This window comes from Alligator mississippiensis, chromosome 8 (genome assembly GCF_030867095.1).
Source record: "Alligator mississippiensis isolate rAllMis1 chromosome 8, rAllMis1, whole genome shotgun sequence".
Taxonomy (NCBI): domain Eukaryota; kingdom Metazoa; phylum Chordata; order Crocodylia; family Alligatoridae; genus Alligator; species Alligator mississippiensis.
The window spans coordinates 5,473,524-5,488,318 of record NC_081831.1 but is presented as its reverse complement, the minus strand read 5'-3'; the positions used below and the strand labels follow the sequence as shown (position 1 = coordinate 5,488,318).

Genomic DNA, 14,795 nt, shown 5'->3' with positions numbered 1-14,795 from the left:
ACTGTACTTTTCTTATCTTCCAGTGAGGTTCTAAACTTCTGATTTTCTTTCTCCTTTCTGTGTAGTGTGACTAGCCTGTGCAAAGCAGGCCTGCAGCCAGATCCTAGCCATTCCTCTCAGTGTATTTCTACTATTCCACAAAGCAGCTGCAAAACCAGCTAAATCAGGTGCTTTAACATCCCCCTTGTGTAAAGGGAATCCCTCAGCTGCAAAGTGTGTGGCAGCTCTGCATCAGTCCCTGGAAAGGGCCTTGCCTCAGTAAAACCGGCTGAGGTCAGGCTGCCGCTGCACCCTGGCTATTTATTCAGTCCAGCTCCCTCTGGCCCATTGGCAGATGAGTAAATGAGAGACTTCTGTGCAGTTTGTCTTGCAAATGAATCAGGTCCAGAACTGTGAAGCTGGAAACACAGCATAGAGGTAGCTTGCCCCTATATTCATATTGCCTTGACCCTGAACCAAGCATCATTTGGCTGGATCGGCGTACTGGGCTTGTAATATTTACAACTAGGTGGAAATTGCATCTGCTGTCACTAATACTGACCAAGAGTTATCCTGAACAGATGATGATAATCAAAATATTGTGATACTATTGCTGTCATTCATTCAGTTCAATGGAATGGTACAAAACTGACAGTTTTAGGTCAGATGCATCATGAGATGCAGCAATATCTGCTTCTCTACACTACTCCGGTATTGCACATAACCCTAACTTAAAGAGAGATCCCTTAGAGATGACAGGGTATCTTTCTTGTCCAATCAGTCCTTGGCATCCCAAAAGAAATTGCAAGACAAGTGCCAATTAGTACTAAGTAGGACAGCATAGGATGTGGGCACGTCCCCAAGCAAACGGGCTCAGCTGCTGTTTTCTCAAAGGTCACAGAGTAGGCGCTACCTAGATTCAGCCTGCTGGGGTCTGTCTAGCAAATGTTGAATGGCTACGCGAACTAGGAGACACCGAGTGTTTCTGCTGCATGTAAAGCCAACGGCATACCTCCCACTGACTTTGTAAGGAGCAGCAGCAGGTTGCACTGAAAAAATGAATGAAAATATTTCATGTCAAAAGCACATGTAAAGAGGAACCGCTGCGTATCTCCCAGCCGCAGACTCTAATTAAAGCTCCTATCAACAATGTGTTTCCTCCTAATGGCTGGCATTTTGTTGGATCACTTGAATTATCCAAGTTTTGTACATTAGTGCAGGCTGTCCTTATCCTGAATTTATTTTACACTTAATGAATGTGTCCACAGATTATGGGCTCTGGTTCCAGTTAGTAGATTATTTTTAATTTCCCTAGAAAAAAATTATAGAAGAAAATATATGACTAGGATATCCCCTAAATCCAGCTTATTTTTTTAAAACATCTATGTTAGGAGGATATAATAGGAAATTTTAAGGCAGCGTTTAATTGATAACAGCAATCTTATTCTTTCTCTATATGTATAATTGGTTATAAGTATTAGGCTTGCCTCTAGGAAGGAACCGTGAATATCCCCCATAATAAGTGATTTGAGGAAACCAGAGAGGCTTCTCTCGAAAACAGAAACAACGCTTCCCTTGCCCCAGTCCCCTCCAACACCTTCAGCTAATTGAAAAAACAGTCACTGAGCTGTTACTACCGATCCTCCTATCCTCAAAACTAAAATCAATTGATGAGGAAGCATACTGGAAATGCACTATTTATCTTTTGCCCTACTCTGTAATACAGGTTGTTGTTTTTAATTTTAAGACTTTTTTTTTTTTAAATCAAAAAGCAAAATGAAAGTGGACCCTGGCTGACAATGAACTAACTTCTATATTTTTTTGGAACAAAGTTTTTCCCTATTGTCTAAAAAATGTCCAATCAAAGCACAATAGGACTTTATTATTTTACACAATTGAGGGAGGAGGGGGTAGGGTCTCGGGCCTTATAAAACAGCACCGATGCCATTTAAAAATATGACATCACGCACGTAGACTGTATACTGCAGCAGACAAGATTTGCAAGTCAGCATCGATGGGGACACCTGGGACTGCTGGAAGTTGCCATGGCAACCTTACCAGAAACAATTAATGAGCAGCTACAATTATTCTTAATATGCCTAGGGGGCAAAGGAGTTTCATTTTGGAATGTGCATGAATAATGCCCGACATTCCCCACAGCAAAAAACTTCCATGTCAAAACCTGCAAAATAAAATGGAAAATAATGGCTAATTTCGTGCTGCATTTCCTTCCAGATGTTTCAGGAGTACATTTTCGTCTCAGGTCACCAGGAGAGATGTATCCTGCATAAACGTCTGCCTAATGAGTACATTGATAAACTTATTTTTGGTACATAACTGGAGCAATGGGTGAGTCCCAAATGAGGATATTTAAGTATGATAGTTACCTGTGGTATAGAGAAGAATTCAATGATTTCCTATACTTAGTGCAGTTTATCCCATTTTAAGTACTTCATATGGTAACCAATAGTAACCAGTGTCTTTTAAGTGCAATTCCTGTAAGTATTATAAACGTCAGTGATGCTGAAGTCCGTACTGGCTCGTTGCATGGTTTCATTAATAGAATAATTGTCCTACTTTACTATAGTTTTCCTTTTTTCCACCCCCCCCCACATTCTTTTTGTGTGGCATCTCAATGGAATTATTTTCTCTTTGGGATATAATCCTTGCTTTTTAATACACTTCTGTCAAGTGAAAAGCATACCTTTGGCTCTGTAAAAAACATTTTTCAAAAAACTACCCTCATCTGAAAGAAGTTTTCGTAGTGCTACTGGAATCGAGGATGTGTTTTGAATGCCGCTTTTTTCCGAAGCTATGGAAGGAAATGTATGTTGTGAGCTTTTGGATACCTAAAGCGTTGTGAAAATATCAGTAAGCTCAGGGCAGTGGACAACGGATACATGTTTTATAGATACAATCAGACAGGGATCTGGAGTTTATCCATCAGCATGTTTAGATCTGGTGTAAGTTAAACAGGTTGAATAACCAACATTTTCTACATTCAAAATAGCTTTTATTTCAGTGCAAGTAAAAAAGAAAAAAACCACAAAAAACAACCCCCCCCCCCCAAATTGGGTTAATTTTATTTTATTACCTGAACTAGTTCACAGCTATCTTTTAGGATAGCTATACATTGAATTCAATTTACAGTTTGATGAATCTCGTGGAAAGAAGAATCCTATTACTCCTACATAAAAGGTAATTATCTAGTCGTTAGTGGCATGATAAAGTACCTTCCAGCTTTTGATAAGGCTTAGTTCCCATGGAGAATTTTATTCAGTTAGCTCAAGATAGCCTTAGTGAATGCTTACTTTTCCCAGTGTTTAGACAAAGAGACTGTTTGCTTTCTTTTTTCTTTTCTTTAACTATGTAGACCAAACTAAAATATTTTCTTTTTTGGTGTACTGCTTTTCAAGACATGGTATCCAAGGGATAATAATATTAATAAAAAAAGAGAGTCAAGTTGTGAAGAGCAGACTTGGGTATGAGTCATGGCTTCACAGAGAACTACCTTTAAATTGGTGACATTTAAAACTTGGAGGAAAACTCAGCCATCCAGTGCAATTATAATCTTTTGTTTTTTGGTGATTTTCTAGACTTATCTTTATATTTGTTTGGACAAGGACCTTCTAAATAAATGCTGGGTGGCAAAGTTGTGCTGGCAAACGGAGGCGTAAGAGGAAAAAGAGTGTGTACACAATGTCTCTCACCATCCATCAGTGCTTGAAGTTTAGGCAGGCAAATCAGCTACATTTCTCTCTGTCTTTCTACAGGCAGCATAAAGCTGACACTTTAGATTAGAAAACCCTGGTTTTCAGCTACCATATAAACTATCTGGACTCATATTTCCCACACAGTTTTTATTGTTGCTTTCCCCACCCTTTTCTCTCTCTCTTTCTTGTTTTAAAGTTTCAGATAAAGTTGTTCAGTTAGTTTCAAAAACAAAATAACAGGAAAAGAAGTTTTCCAAGAAAAAAAAAGTGCAATTGTTTTATTAAGAAACGCTAGCTCCTCCATGCTTTTGAGCAGCGACTTGAGGAGGTCTTTGTCCAAGGAACATACCTTTGAACATCTCATTTGAATTTGGCCAAAATAGAAGCCTCTGAAAAACTGCAGTTGTTACATGCTCGGTTGATGCATCTTAGACTTGGACCAACTTTGCAGAGCAAACTCACTGAAGTTGGCAACAGGCCCTTAAGTATGCTGCGCTGCTCCAGGCAGGCTGGCTCCTGAAGCAGAAGCAATGTCACTTCAGGGGAGCTAATTGGCATTGCTGAATGACAAGAGCCGTGTAGCCTGCACCTGTCCTAATGGACACAGCCTCCGCTCTACAACACAGCTCTGCCGAAGTAGCATGGCTCGTATAGCCCAGTTCAGCTTACCATGCAATGCGGCCTTATAGTTTGGCAGCTAAATTCACTGATGAGCTCATTGGCAAACCCAACTTTTTCTACTAGAACGAAGAAGCTGATAAAAGTTACAAACATTTAATTCAGAAAAATGTTTCCTTTCGATGGACTGTCAGCACTGAAAATAACTGCTTAAAAGCTACATTTCAAGGAGGCAGCATTATTTTTGTGGCATTGCTCCCCGATCAAACAAACCTCTTTGCCAAGTACTCGCAGACTCAACAGAAGATAAACACCCAAACTCCATTCTGTGCATAAAACTAAAAATGTTGTCTTTAAAAAAAAGAAAAGTCCTAGACTAATGCACTATGCAAGTTCAGTCATATACTAACAGGGCCCTATTGTTTTTCTAGAAACAGATATGAATTGTTCCTACATGGGGAGGTAACTATCTAATCCCACGTCTTTGGCTAAGTCCTTTTTTTTAATTCTATCTCCATCCCTAGCCCACATGCGCTTTAAAATATTTGTGTTAAAAGTTGTCCTAATTTCTCTTTTCACCATTTCTCATCTTCAGAAATTGGCCATTTAACTATTGTATCTTATCAATATTCAATAACTGATTTTGCTATTACCTATTCTGGTGTGTCTCTTCCATTCATTATTCCTTTTTTACTCGAAGAAAATGCATTCCTGTTACGGACATCCTCTCTCCTCCTTTATGAACAAATAAGGCAAAGAATTAAATATTCTGGTCACCTCTGCCATTGCTAAAAGTAACTGATTTTCCAAAAGTACTTAAGTAGCTCAGGATATAATAATTCTAATTTCCAAAGTGACTTGCAGTCAGTGTGGTAGAGGCAATATCTTTTATCAGACCAACAATCAGTCCTTTAGTTGGTCTAATAAAAGATATCACCCTCTACCACGCTGATGGCTTGTACTTTTAGACCAACACAGATACAACATTATCCCTGAAACAAAGTGATGTAGACATTTTGGGGCTTTTGACTCATTGATTTCTAATGAGACTCATACTGCTAAAGGCTGTGTTTTCAGGGACACTGAAGGGCGGGTGTAGATGAAACGGGGGTTTACTCTGCCCTAAATTGAAGCAGTCTGTTTTTAAAAACACCGCTTCAACTTAGGGTGAAGTAAACCCCCATGTCATGTACACTTGTGTTTTACTTGCCTCTCCGGGGAGGGGAGGGCAAGCTGCTGGCGGGCAAAGCGGTCCCTGGGCTGCAGGCGCTTCCCTCCGTGGCAGTGGTGGTTCCCCCCAGGCAGCATCTGCCCACAGGCACCCAGCTCGGGTGGTCCCAGGGGCACCACAGCCACAGAGCGAGGACCATGTCCCTGTGCAACTCAGGCAGGCAGGCAGGCTCCAGGGAAAATGAAAAAAAAAAGATCAGGGTCGCCCCTTTTTTTTCCCCCCCGCTTTGGTGGAGCCTGCCTTCCCGGGCTGCTACCCAGCTGCCTGCATGGGCTGCCTGCACATACCCTGAGCCGCATGGAGCCCGGTGCTCCCCTCTGCGGCTGTAGGGCAGCAAATGAAAACTCCTCAGAGGTGTTTTACTTTGCTACACTTCAAAGTAATTTAAGGTGCACTACGCTGCCAAATGTGCTACAGCAGCTGGAATTAATGTGCGATACGCCGCCGATGCCTGCAAACACCAAAGCCATTAAAGTGGTGCAAAAACATTTAACCTGCTTTAAAGTTTTGTGCACACATGTCTCTCGTTTCATCTACACATGCTCAAAGCACATAAAGATATAAATAAATGTCTCTAGGGATTTTCAAAACTCTTGTGTAGGCTGGGCACCTAATTTTCACTCTAATCAATGGAAGTTAGGGCCAGGTTTCTAAGCTGTTCAGGCCTAAGATGCACACCTATGCCTCTTGCGCATCTAATTTCCATTGATTTGAAAAATCCCACTATCTGCACCCCTTAACACTTGAATACATTTACACATCTGGGTCTGTGTGCATAACCTGTTTAAGCACTTTTGAAAAACCCTTCCCTGCATTCAAAGGGTTTGCTTTAGTGGGCACTTAAAAAATCTGACTCAAGTTGTTTTTGAGAAAGTGTCTTAGGCAATTAAGACATACAGGTACTTTGGAAAACTTTAACTTCTGTCTCTTAACAGGTGTGCCCAGTTCTTGACCTTCACCTTCTTTGTATCTTGCAAAATGTGCCCATTTGTCATCTTCTGCTCAACTGGATATTCAAATTTTATTCTTGGGGTTGTCACAAATATTTATAGCTAAAGTGGTGTGTACATTTCAATGCCATTTTCTTATCCTTGATTATTCTTATTTATCCATAATAACCTATTTTGTTTTCAATTAATCAATTGCTGTATCTTATGATATAAGAACATAAACTTGTCCTTTTGCTTTAAACAGCATCACCATTTCTGTTTGTAATATTGCGTTTCATTACACAGAAATGACTTATTTTGTAATAATTTTCTAAAGGTGTTATAATATTATACAGAACTAAGTCAACTAGAACCTTGTATCAGTGTATCAGGATTGGAAAGCGGATCACAGAACATAACCTGAGAACCTGATAATATGTTGAGTGCCTAATATGCTCTATTCTTCTATACCTGTTCTGAGCTATCTTCTCAGTTATGAACTCTCTTCTGCTCTATCTGGTCCTGTTTTGGGGCTCTTTTACAATGAATTTTCCATTAGAAAGGCTCTCAGGATCATCAGTCTTTCCTTGAAGGCTCTCAAAGCTGACTGGAAACTGATTGTAGAACAAAGCATTCATCTAAAACGTATCACTGACACACAAACAGCAGCACGTTCCTGGGCAATATCTCCCTATTCATTCATAGTCTACATAAAATAAATGAATAAACAAACTTAAAATTAAAGGGAGAGAGAAAGCATAAGGTCACAATAGGAAGAGAGATGATTCGAATCAGCACCATGTATATACTATGCAAGGATATCTGAGCAAACCAGTGAAAAGAGGGTTAAATTTGTCTTAGACTAGGCTAGGCTCATTTTAAGAGGACAACAAAATAAATCGAAGGCTTTATGCAGTATATGCCCATACAAATGTGCCTTCCTGGGAGAAAGGTAGAGAGCAAGAAGATGTTCATTTTTTAAATTCAGTACGTTAAAAAAATCATTTTACATGTAGAAGTCTGCAGTACCGGAGGAAAAGAAAGGTATTATTTATTTACAATCTTACTTAACACAAGTAGACAAGAGCTGACATTTATACCAGGCCCACAACGCTCACAGGCTATAACGGTTCTTGTTCATTTGCTCTGTGAGAGGGTTTCTTAAGATTTCAAAAATGTCTAGCTACCAACGTAAAATTCCACAATTAAGACATCCAGACTGCTATTCTTTTTTTATAACCACAATGCTTGCTGTAAGTCCTCTTAAAAATGCATCTACAAATAGAAATCTAAGTTGGTGCCAAAAGCATAATTCTCACAAGGAGGGAAAATGGCTTACATGATATATTTATTGTAACCCCTCAACTTCAGAATGAAACCTTTGCCTAGTACAACCAAGCTTTTATTGGAAACTCTTTTCGGTGTCCAGCACCTGAAATACAGCCACGCGGTATATGCTGATCTCCATTTCTAAAGAAAGCAACTTGCAAGTCAGCTAATAGAAATGTAGCTCACCTGGAGCCAACTGCTTACTGCTCTGAATTTGCCTTCGAGTGCTGATGCCTTGGGGATCAGGCACCCCAATACTCTTGCCAGTGACATTTTTTCTGAATATAACCTTTAATAGGAAGTGTGGCCATTTTTCCAACATTTCTTTCAAGCAGCATTTTAAAGATTACAATTTTTTTTTATTCTTTAAGTTTTTGTTTGTTCGGAAGACTCTGCTCGTGCGCTCCATGAACGTAACAGCAGTTTCTTTTTAAAGAGCAGGGTCTGTTCCCTACATTTCATGTGTTCTCATGACCAAAGTAGCCACGGATTTAAAGGGAAAGTGCCACTTAGTCCCTGCCTACCACCTCTGCCCGGGAGAATGCCTGCTGCATCTGTGAATATCAACCATACAAAATAGCTTTAAATTAGCTCTCCTCCATTTCAGTCAATTAGATTTATAAGATTCCTTTGGCTATCAAATGATCAATACAAAATGGTTAGATTCATATTGAGTTTCCTTTCTGTTTGCCCCCACCCATAGAGTCACACTTCTCATGAAAGCAGAACCCAAGGCACTAAGCTTCAAGACCAGTCCATCATTTGACCTGACTGGCAATCAGCCAGGAGTATTCTTTGAAATCTGATGTGCCTGGGAATGGGGCGCCTAATAATGCACTAATGTATGCCAATCATTTTTTAAAAGAACTCAGAAATAGATAAGTGAGATTTCTCCATATGAGGTCCACAAGAAAACGGGAGGTAGACCTATTGAAAGTGTCTGGTGAAGGTCAAGAGGGAAAATGTCAAGGGTGTTGTGACAGTACATGCCTGCTATAGTGTTCTACCCAAACAAGGAGGAAAAGGTGGAAAAGCCTTTTTTTTTAAGCTCACGAACAGTGGAGTCTTGGCCATATCACTAAAGAAGAGTATAGAAGTACAAAATAAGCACGTAGGAACAAAATCATAAAGGACAGGGCACAAAATGAAACAAAAAGTATTCTATAATGTATGAGAAGTAAGAGGGAGGCCAGGGAAAGTCTAAGTTCCCTGCTGAATAGAGAGGTGAAGGTAATTGTGGATGATGGTGCAGAGGGAGGCTGAAGTATTCAATTCCTTTTTTTTTTTTTTTTTAAACTGTCATCTTCACCAAAAAGGTCAACTATCTGAGATAATAAGCAGAATTAGCATGGAGGACAAGAAATCAGGTATACAACTTAGAATATGGAAGGAACAAGTTAAATGATTACTTATAAATACTAGCTATTTCCAAATCAGTAGGGCCTGATGAGATTCATCCTACAATATTCAAAGAATTGGGTTATGTAAATGCAGGGCTGTTGGCTATTATATTCATGAACTCATGGCGGTGAGGTAAAGTGAAAAAAAGCCTGGACAAAGGCAAATACAGCATTCATCTTTAAAAGGGGAAGACCCAGGAAATTACAGATTAGTCAGTTTAACTCCATTACCTGGAATGAGACTGGATCATGTTGTAGGGACCTTGTAGTTTACAAGGTGAGGAACATCCACCACCATAATGGTCATAAGCTGATGGAGAATAGGTTTAGGTTGGAGATCAGAAGGCAATATTTTACAGTTAGGGTGGCCAAAATCTGGAACCAACTTCCCAGGGAGGTGGTCCTTGCCCCTACTACCTTGGGCAAATTCAAGAGGAGGTTGGACGATCACCTGTCTGGGGTCTTGTGAACCCAGCATCCATTCCTGCCTGTGGCAGGGGGTCAAGCTAGATGATCTGTTCAGGTCCCTCCTGACCCTAGCTACTATGAAACTATAAATTTGTCAAGAGTCAATCAATCAAGCTCAAGCAACTTCTGACAGTGTGATAGGCCAATAGCTAAGGAGAAGAGTGGAGGTGATATACCTTGATTTCATTATGGCTTTCAGCTGTATTTCAAAATGTTCTTCTAAGCAATCGAAGGAAGTACATAATAAAACTACTACTAGTTTGAAAAACTTTATTAATGACTTGAAGGATGAAAGTGAGAGTGCATTTAGTAAATTTGTGGACAATACCGTGTTGGGTAGCCTACACTTTAGAGGGCAGGAGTTGTGAGCTAAACGGCCTTGAAAAATTGGAGAAATGGCTTCAAATAAACAGGATGAAATTCAATACAGATAAATACTTATAGCAAATGTAACGTATTTAATGGCTGTCACGGTTTTAATTCGCATTTTTAGTGGTAAATACCCCAAATTGATGATTAACAAGAATTCTCTTTATTCTCTTGGCTGTAATTTTCTACATTAACAATAATCATCATAAATACATAAACACAAACACAAAGTAATCTAATTCAAAACACAACATAATGCACAGACAAACCCAAGGGATAAGCTGTCTGTTTTTGTAGCAGACCCTTCTAGACGGGATAAAATATAAACATGCTCTTTAAAAGGAAGAGACATAATGCTGTAAAATAAGATGATGCTGGAGAAAGTACATTAGTAAAGGAAAAGAAAAAAAAAGGAACTCAAGTTTTAAACACTTCTCAAATGAATAATATAAATCCTACTTGATGCCAAGGATCAAAGGCATAGAGCTGATCGCACATTTATTCAGAAGTAGTACTGGCATCGTTTCTTTTTCTGACTTGAAAATAGATGCGCCCCCTGCCTCTTTTCCCTCTTCCACTTTCTTGGGTTAATCTGTCTTTTTTAACACTAAAGTAGCATTCATATAAAAATTGCCAAATCAAGACTAAGGAAACCGGCTTAGTATTATGTACGCACCATGCACACACCATTCAAGTCCAAGTAACTGGGGTCAATTCCTCAAATATCTTCTTAGGAAACAGGAAGTATGATATTGCGGACAGGGTTGTCTCAGGAGTTTGTGGACCTGGCTGATGAGCTTATTTAACCACAAGAGTTAATTCCAGTTGGGCCACTAGTACCAAGCTGTCCTGGTCTGTGCCCTGCCCTTATTGCTATTGGTGCAGCTGGGTCATTGTACAGTAAAGATTCGGCTGAAACGACCCATGTAATTAGAGGAGGCAGCACAGTCGCTGGGTATACTGCTTTCCCAGACAACGTCCCTTCAGGTGTTTCTGTGAGCCTGCACCTTCTACCCCAGCTACTGCAGTTTGTACCATGGTAGGCAGAAAGAGCCTGCTCTAGTTTTTCTTTCCTGTGCATAAATGTGAACACTACTTAGCTTAAGATTTCTGCGCCTGCATTAGCGGGCTCAGTGGCTCAGATTAGACCCTCTAAATATCATAAAAGCTCTAAATAAATAGTACTTAATGAATAGTTATTTTCCTTGAGCATTAAATTACTGTTCAAGCTCTGAATTATAAATGATTAAATTAAAAAAGCTACTGGGTCTGAGCAGTTCATTCTTCAAATTATCAAATGCTAATGATGGTGGCTGGCAGGTTTTTCAATAAAAATTAAAAAGAATGTTACTTGAATTATTATATGGAATTTATCAAAAGTATGTCTATAATACCAACTTGTTGACTGGCATAACTCTATTTACTGCAGGGGAGTAAAATGTGCAAAAAAACCCTCAATCCCTTAGCTTGAACTCCTGATTGACTAAAACAATTTTCCTTGTCTTGTAAGCAACCCCGAAGTACAAACTAGTGACAGGTAGTAACATTTCTTTTTCAATTATTAACATCCCTATTCTTGGTCAACAGCTCTTTCTGAATTTGATTAAATTATGTTATAAAGGATAAGAGGTGCACAGTATGTTGTTCTGCCCATTTATAATTTAATCTTACCTCAAATTTCTGCCTCAGCTCTGCATTTCCATCTTCACCAGCATCTGGAATTGGGACATTATAATATTCACCTTCTTCTTGATTAAGCAATTTGTACCTATGGAATATATAGGGAAAGTTGCACTAACTTATTTTCTCATCAAAAAACATGTTTTAACTCCTGATATGAGGTCTCTCTGAAAACATGGTGAAATCCTGGCCCTGCTGAAGTTGAGAGAGGTAGAAGACAGGGTAGATATGCACCTTAGAGACTAAAGGAAAGTCTTGAAATAAGATGTATGTAGAGCACAAGCTTTCATAAGCAACAGCTTACTTCATCAGATGGTATGAAGGGACTGCATAAACAGAGAGCAGAATACTGCAGAATATTTCATTTGGTGAATTTGATAAATTTAGCAGAATTACCAGCAAAACTTCCACCCAATAGGGCTGTACATTTATCATCCAGTGTTGCAATAACCTAGCAAAATTATTTTAGTGGGTTTTCAGTGGACACATGATTAGGAAGAAAAAACAAGAGCTAGACGAGCATTTAGACAAAATGACTATTTGTAAAAACAGTTACCGTGTACTTTAAAACATGCAGATTCACATTCATCAGGATATACTTAGAGCAAGATCCCTGTAATGAAAATCAAACTTGGGCTCACTGTACTCAATTCTGTCTTTACTAGGGAGTTTGAAATAACTGCTGGCTGCAAGTAGAAACTTTGTGCACCATGCGTTTTGCTTTGAGTATTTAAACCGTATTAGTTACTTAAGTGTTCAGTTTTAGTTAGATGATCAAAGAATTTATAGCACATGAAACAGGGCAAAAATCTTATAAGACTCATGGTTACGTTACTGAAAATCTGCTGTGCAACTTCTCCAAAGAGTTGAAAGCAATTCTCACCATCCACTTGCTGGCATTTTCATAAGCTCCGACACCCCAAATGAAAGAGATCCCATAAAATCATTTCTAGTTGTTCGATCCCAGTCCCAAACTTCTACAGATAACCGTCGATCTTTGTCTGTAGGTTTTAATTTACTACAGAGAAAAGGAGGAAAATAAGAAAAGTATTGGCAAAAAGTATTTAATTGTTCAGAAATTTATATATAGTTCAGAAATATATATATAGTTAAAACGGGATCAGACTTACAATGTAAATGACTCATTCCAGTGTGGGTTGAGAGTGGAACGGATGGTTTTTGTTTTTTGTTTACTTTCATTCTTAGGGTCAGGGATAAGCTTCAGCTTCACATATGGATCAGAAAGTCCATTTGGATCCATGGGGATTAAGTTTTTTGCTTCTCGTACTGCAGATATAAAATATATATTTATATTAAGTATATATTCATAGAAGATAAATAGTTTACTGCTATTTGCATAGGATTAAAAACCATCATTGACAAAAGAATAAAGTTCAGAAGAGAATGATTTTAACTTTGTTGGAAAATAAAAATAAATAGCATGCAATTAATGCAAAGCCCATTTATCAGAGATCTAGATGCTGTGGACAAGACTTTCATTGTCATAGACTGAGGAGCATTTATGAACATTTCCTTCTATCCTGACCATAGCAGAAAGAAAGGGTAGGATGAAGAGCAATATCCTTATATACAAGGATACCACGGAGTTGTGTCCAACTCCAACGCCAAGAATTTTTAAGTGGGTTACAGCCGTCTGTGCTTTTACCAGCTTGGACAAATAGCAGCATTATATAACATTTGCTGCACTTGCAAACATTAAGAAAAGAGAATTTATGAAGTCTGAGAAACAATAGACAGATAGTTCATGTGTTCAGTTTCTCAAGTCATGAGACCCAGCTCACTGCATTCAGCAGCCTATAGGAGTAGGATGCCTTTAGACATGGTAATACTTTTACTGTAGAAAGATGTTAAACTGCCATCAAAAAATAAAACTGCTGAGTAGACTTTAGGAAAGTTATTTGAACCCTGTGAACAGTTTGAAAACTGCCTTGTATACAGCAAAAGTGTTGAATTTAAAAACTGCACCTTTTTAGATTTTTATTTTAAATATTGAATGCGAATCATTCAACCTGTGCTGAGATGCTTTACTTTGCAATTACCAGCTGTCAAACACAGATAAGAGTGAAACTGGTACAAGCTGACACGCTGCGTAATTTCATAATAATAGAGTTTGTCAATTTATGAAATGATCAACACATCATTTGACTTATTTACTTTGGGTCTAGTGGTGCAATATGCTTGAAAATAACACCACCCAATAATATAAACCACAGAGAAACCTCTGTAATAATGTTCAGAAAGCAAACTGCACAGAAATAGATCATGTTGATGGAGGGCACAATTTGGTTTTAATTAATAAGGTAACAAAGTGCTCTACAGAAAGTATTACAAAAGGGAGCAGGACCCAACTTCAGAACTGGTCAGCTACTTTCCCCAACTAAGACTATGGGCGCCTCTACACACGCTCCTGGGGTGAGGCACTTTAATTAGAGTGGGTCTGAGAGCCACTCTAATTAAAGTGCTCACAGCGTGTCGTGTGTTCAGCATCCCGTGGTTCAAAATGACAGTGGGGGCACTTTAACTAAAGGTTGCTCAATGAGCTTTAGTTAAAGTGGCTGGCATTTTGAAGTGCGGGGACACTGAATACACGAGACGCAGCGGCTGCTGGAGCACGCTATTTACCATGGCTCCAGCAGACTTAATTAATCGAGTCTGCTCCGACTTGCTGTAATTACTGCCACCAGAGCAGTGTCCCTGCATGTCTACAGGCACCTAAGTGACTAAAATCCTGAGGATGACTCGGGTGTGAAGCCATGTGGGCTTCTTGGTCAGGAAGGACAAACACCTGGGTCCTTGCAGCCTCTTTTGGCCGGGGAAACAGCTCTATTTGGTTATTATTTTGTGAGCTGTCCATTTGGAGAATAAAACTACACCCAGACGGAGAGGCCTGAAAAATTCTGGGGTGTGGTGCTAGACCCTCCCGAGCTGTGGATACAAACCAGCTGCTTGGAGTGAAGGACACTGTCATGAAATGATTATGTGTTTAGTTATAGCTCTCATAATCCCAAGCATTAAACAGTGTTTTGTTTGGCAAGGACACTGGAATCCTGGACAGTAA

General features: G+C 39.2%; 1 protein-coding gene across 3 annotated transcripts in view; it reads right to left on the bottom strand.

Moving 5' to 3' along the window:
- Positions 1–14,795, bottom strand: part of PRKCA (protein kinase C alpha) — a 319,404-nt gene that overhangs the window by 64,901 nt on the left and 239,708 nt on the right. For all 3 annotated transcript variants that reach the window (XM_059732039.1, XM_059732041.1, XM_059732042.1), the window contains 3 exons: positions 12,847–13,003; positions 12,600–12,734; positions 11,708–11,804 (listed from right to left, as the gene is read on the bottom strand). In XM_059732039.1, the coding sequence (XP_059588022.1) occupies positions 11,708–11,804; positions 12,600–12,734; positions 12,847–13,003 (389 nt within the window). The remainder of the gene's footprint in view (positions 1–11,707; positions 11,805–12,599; positions 12,735–12,846; positions 13,004–14,795) is intronic.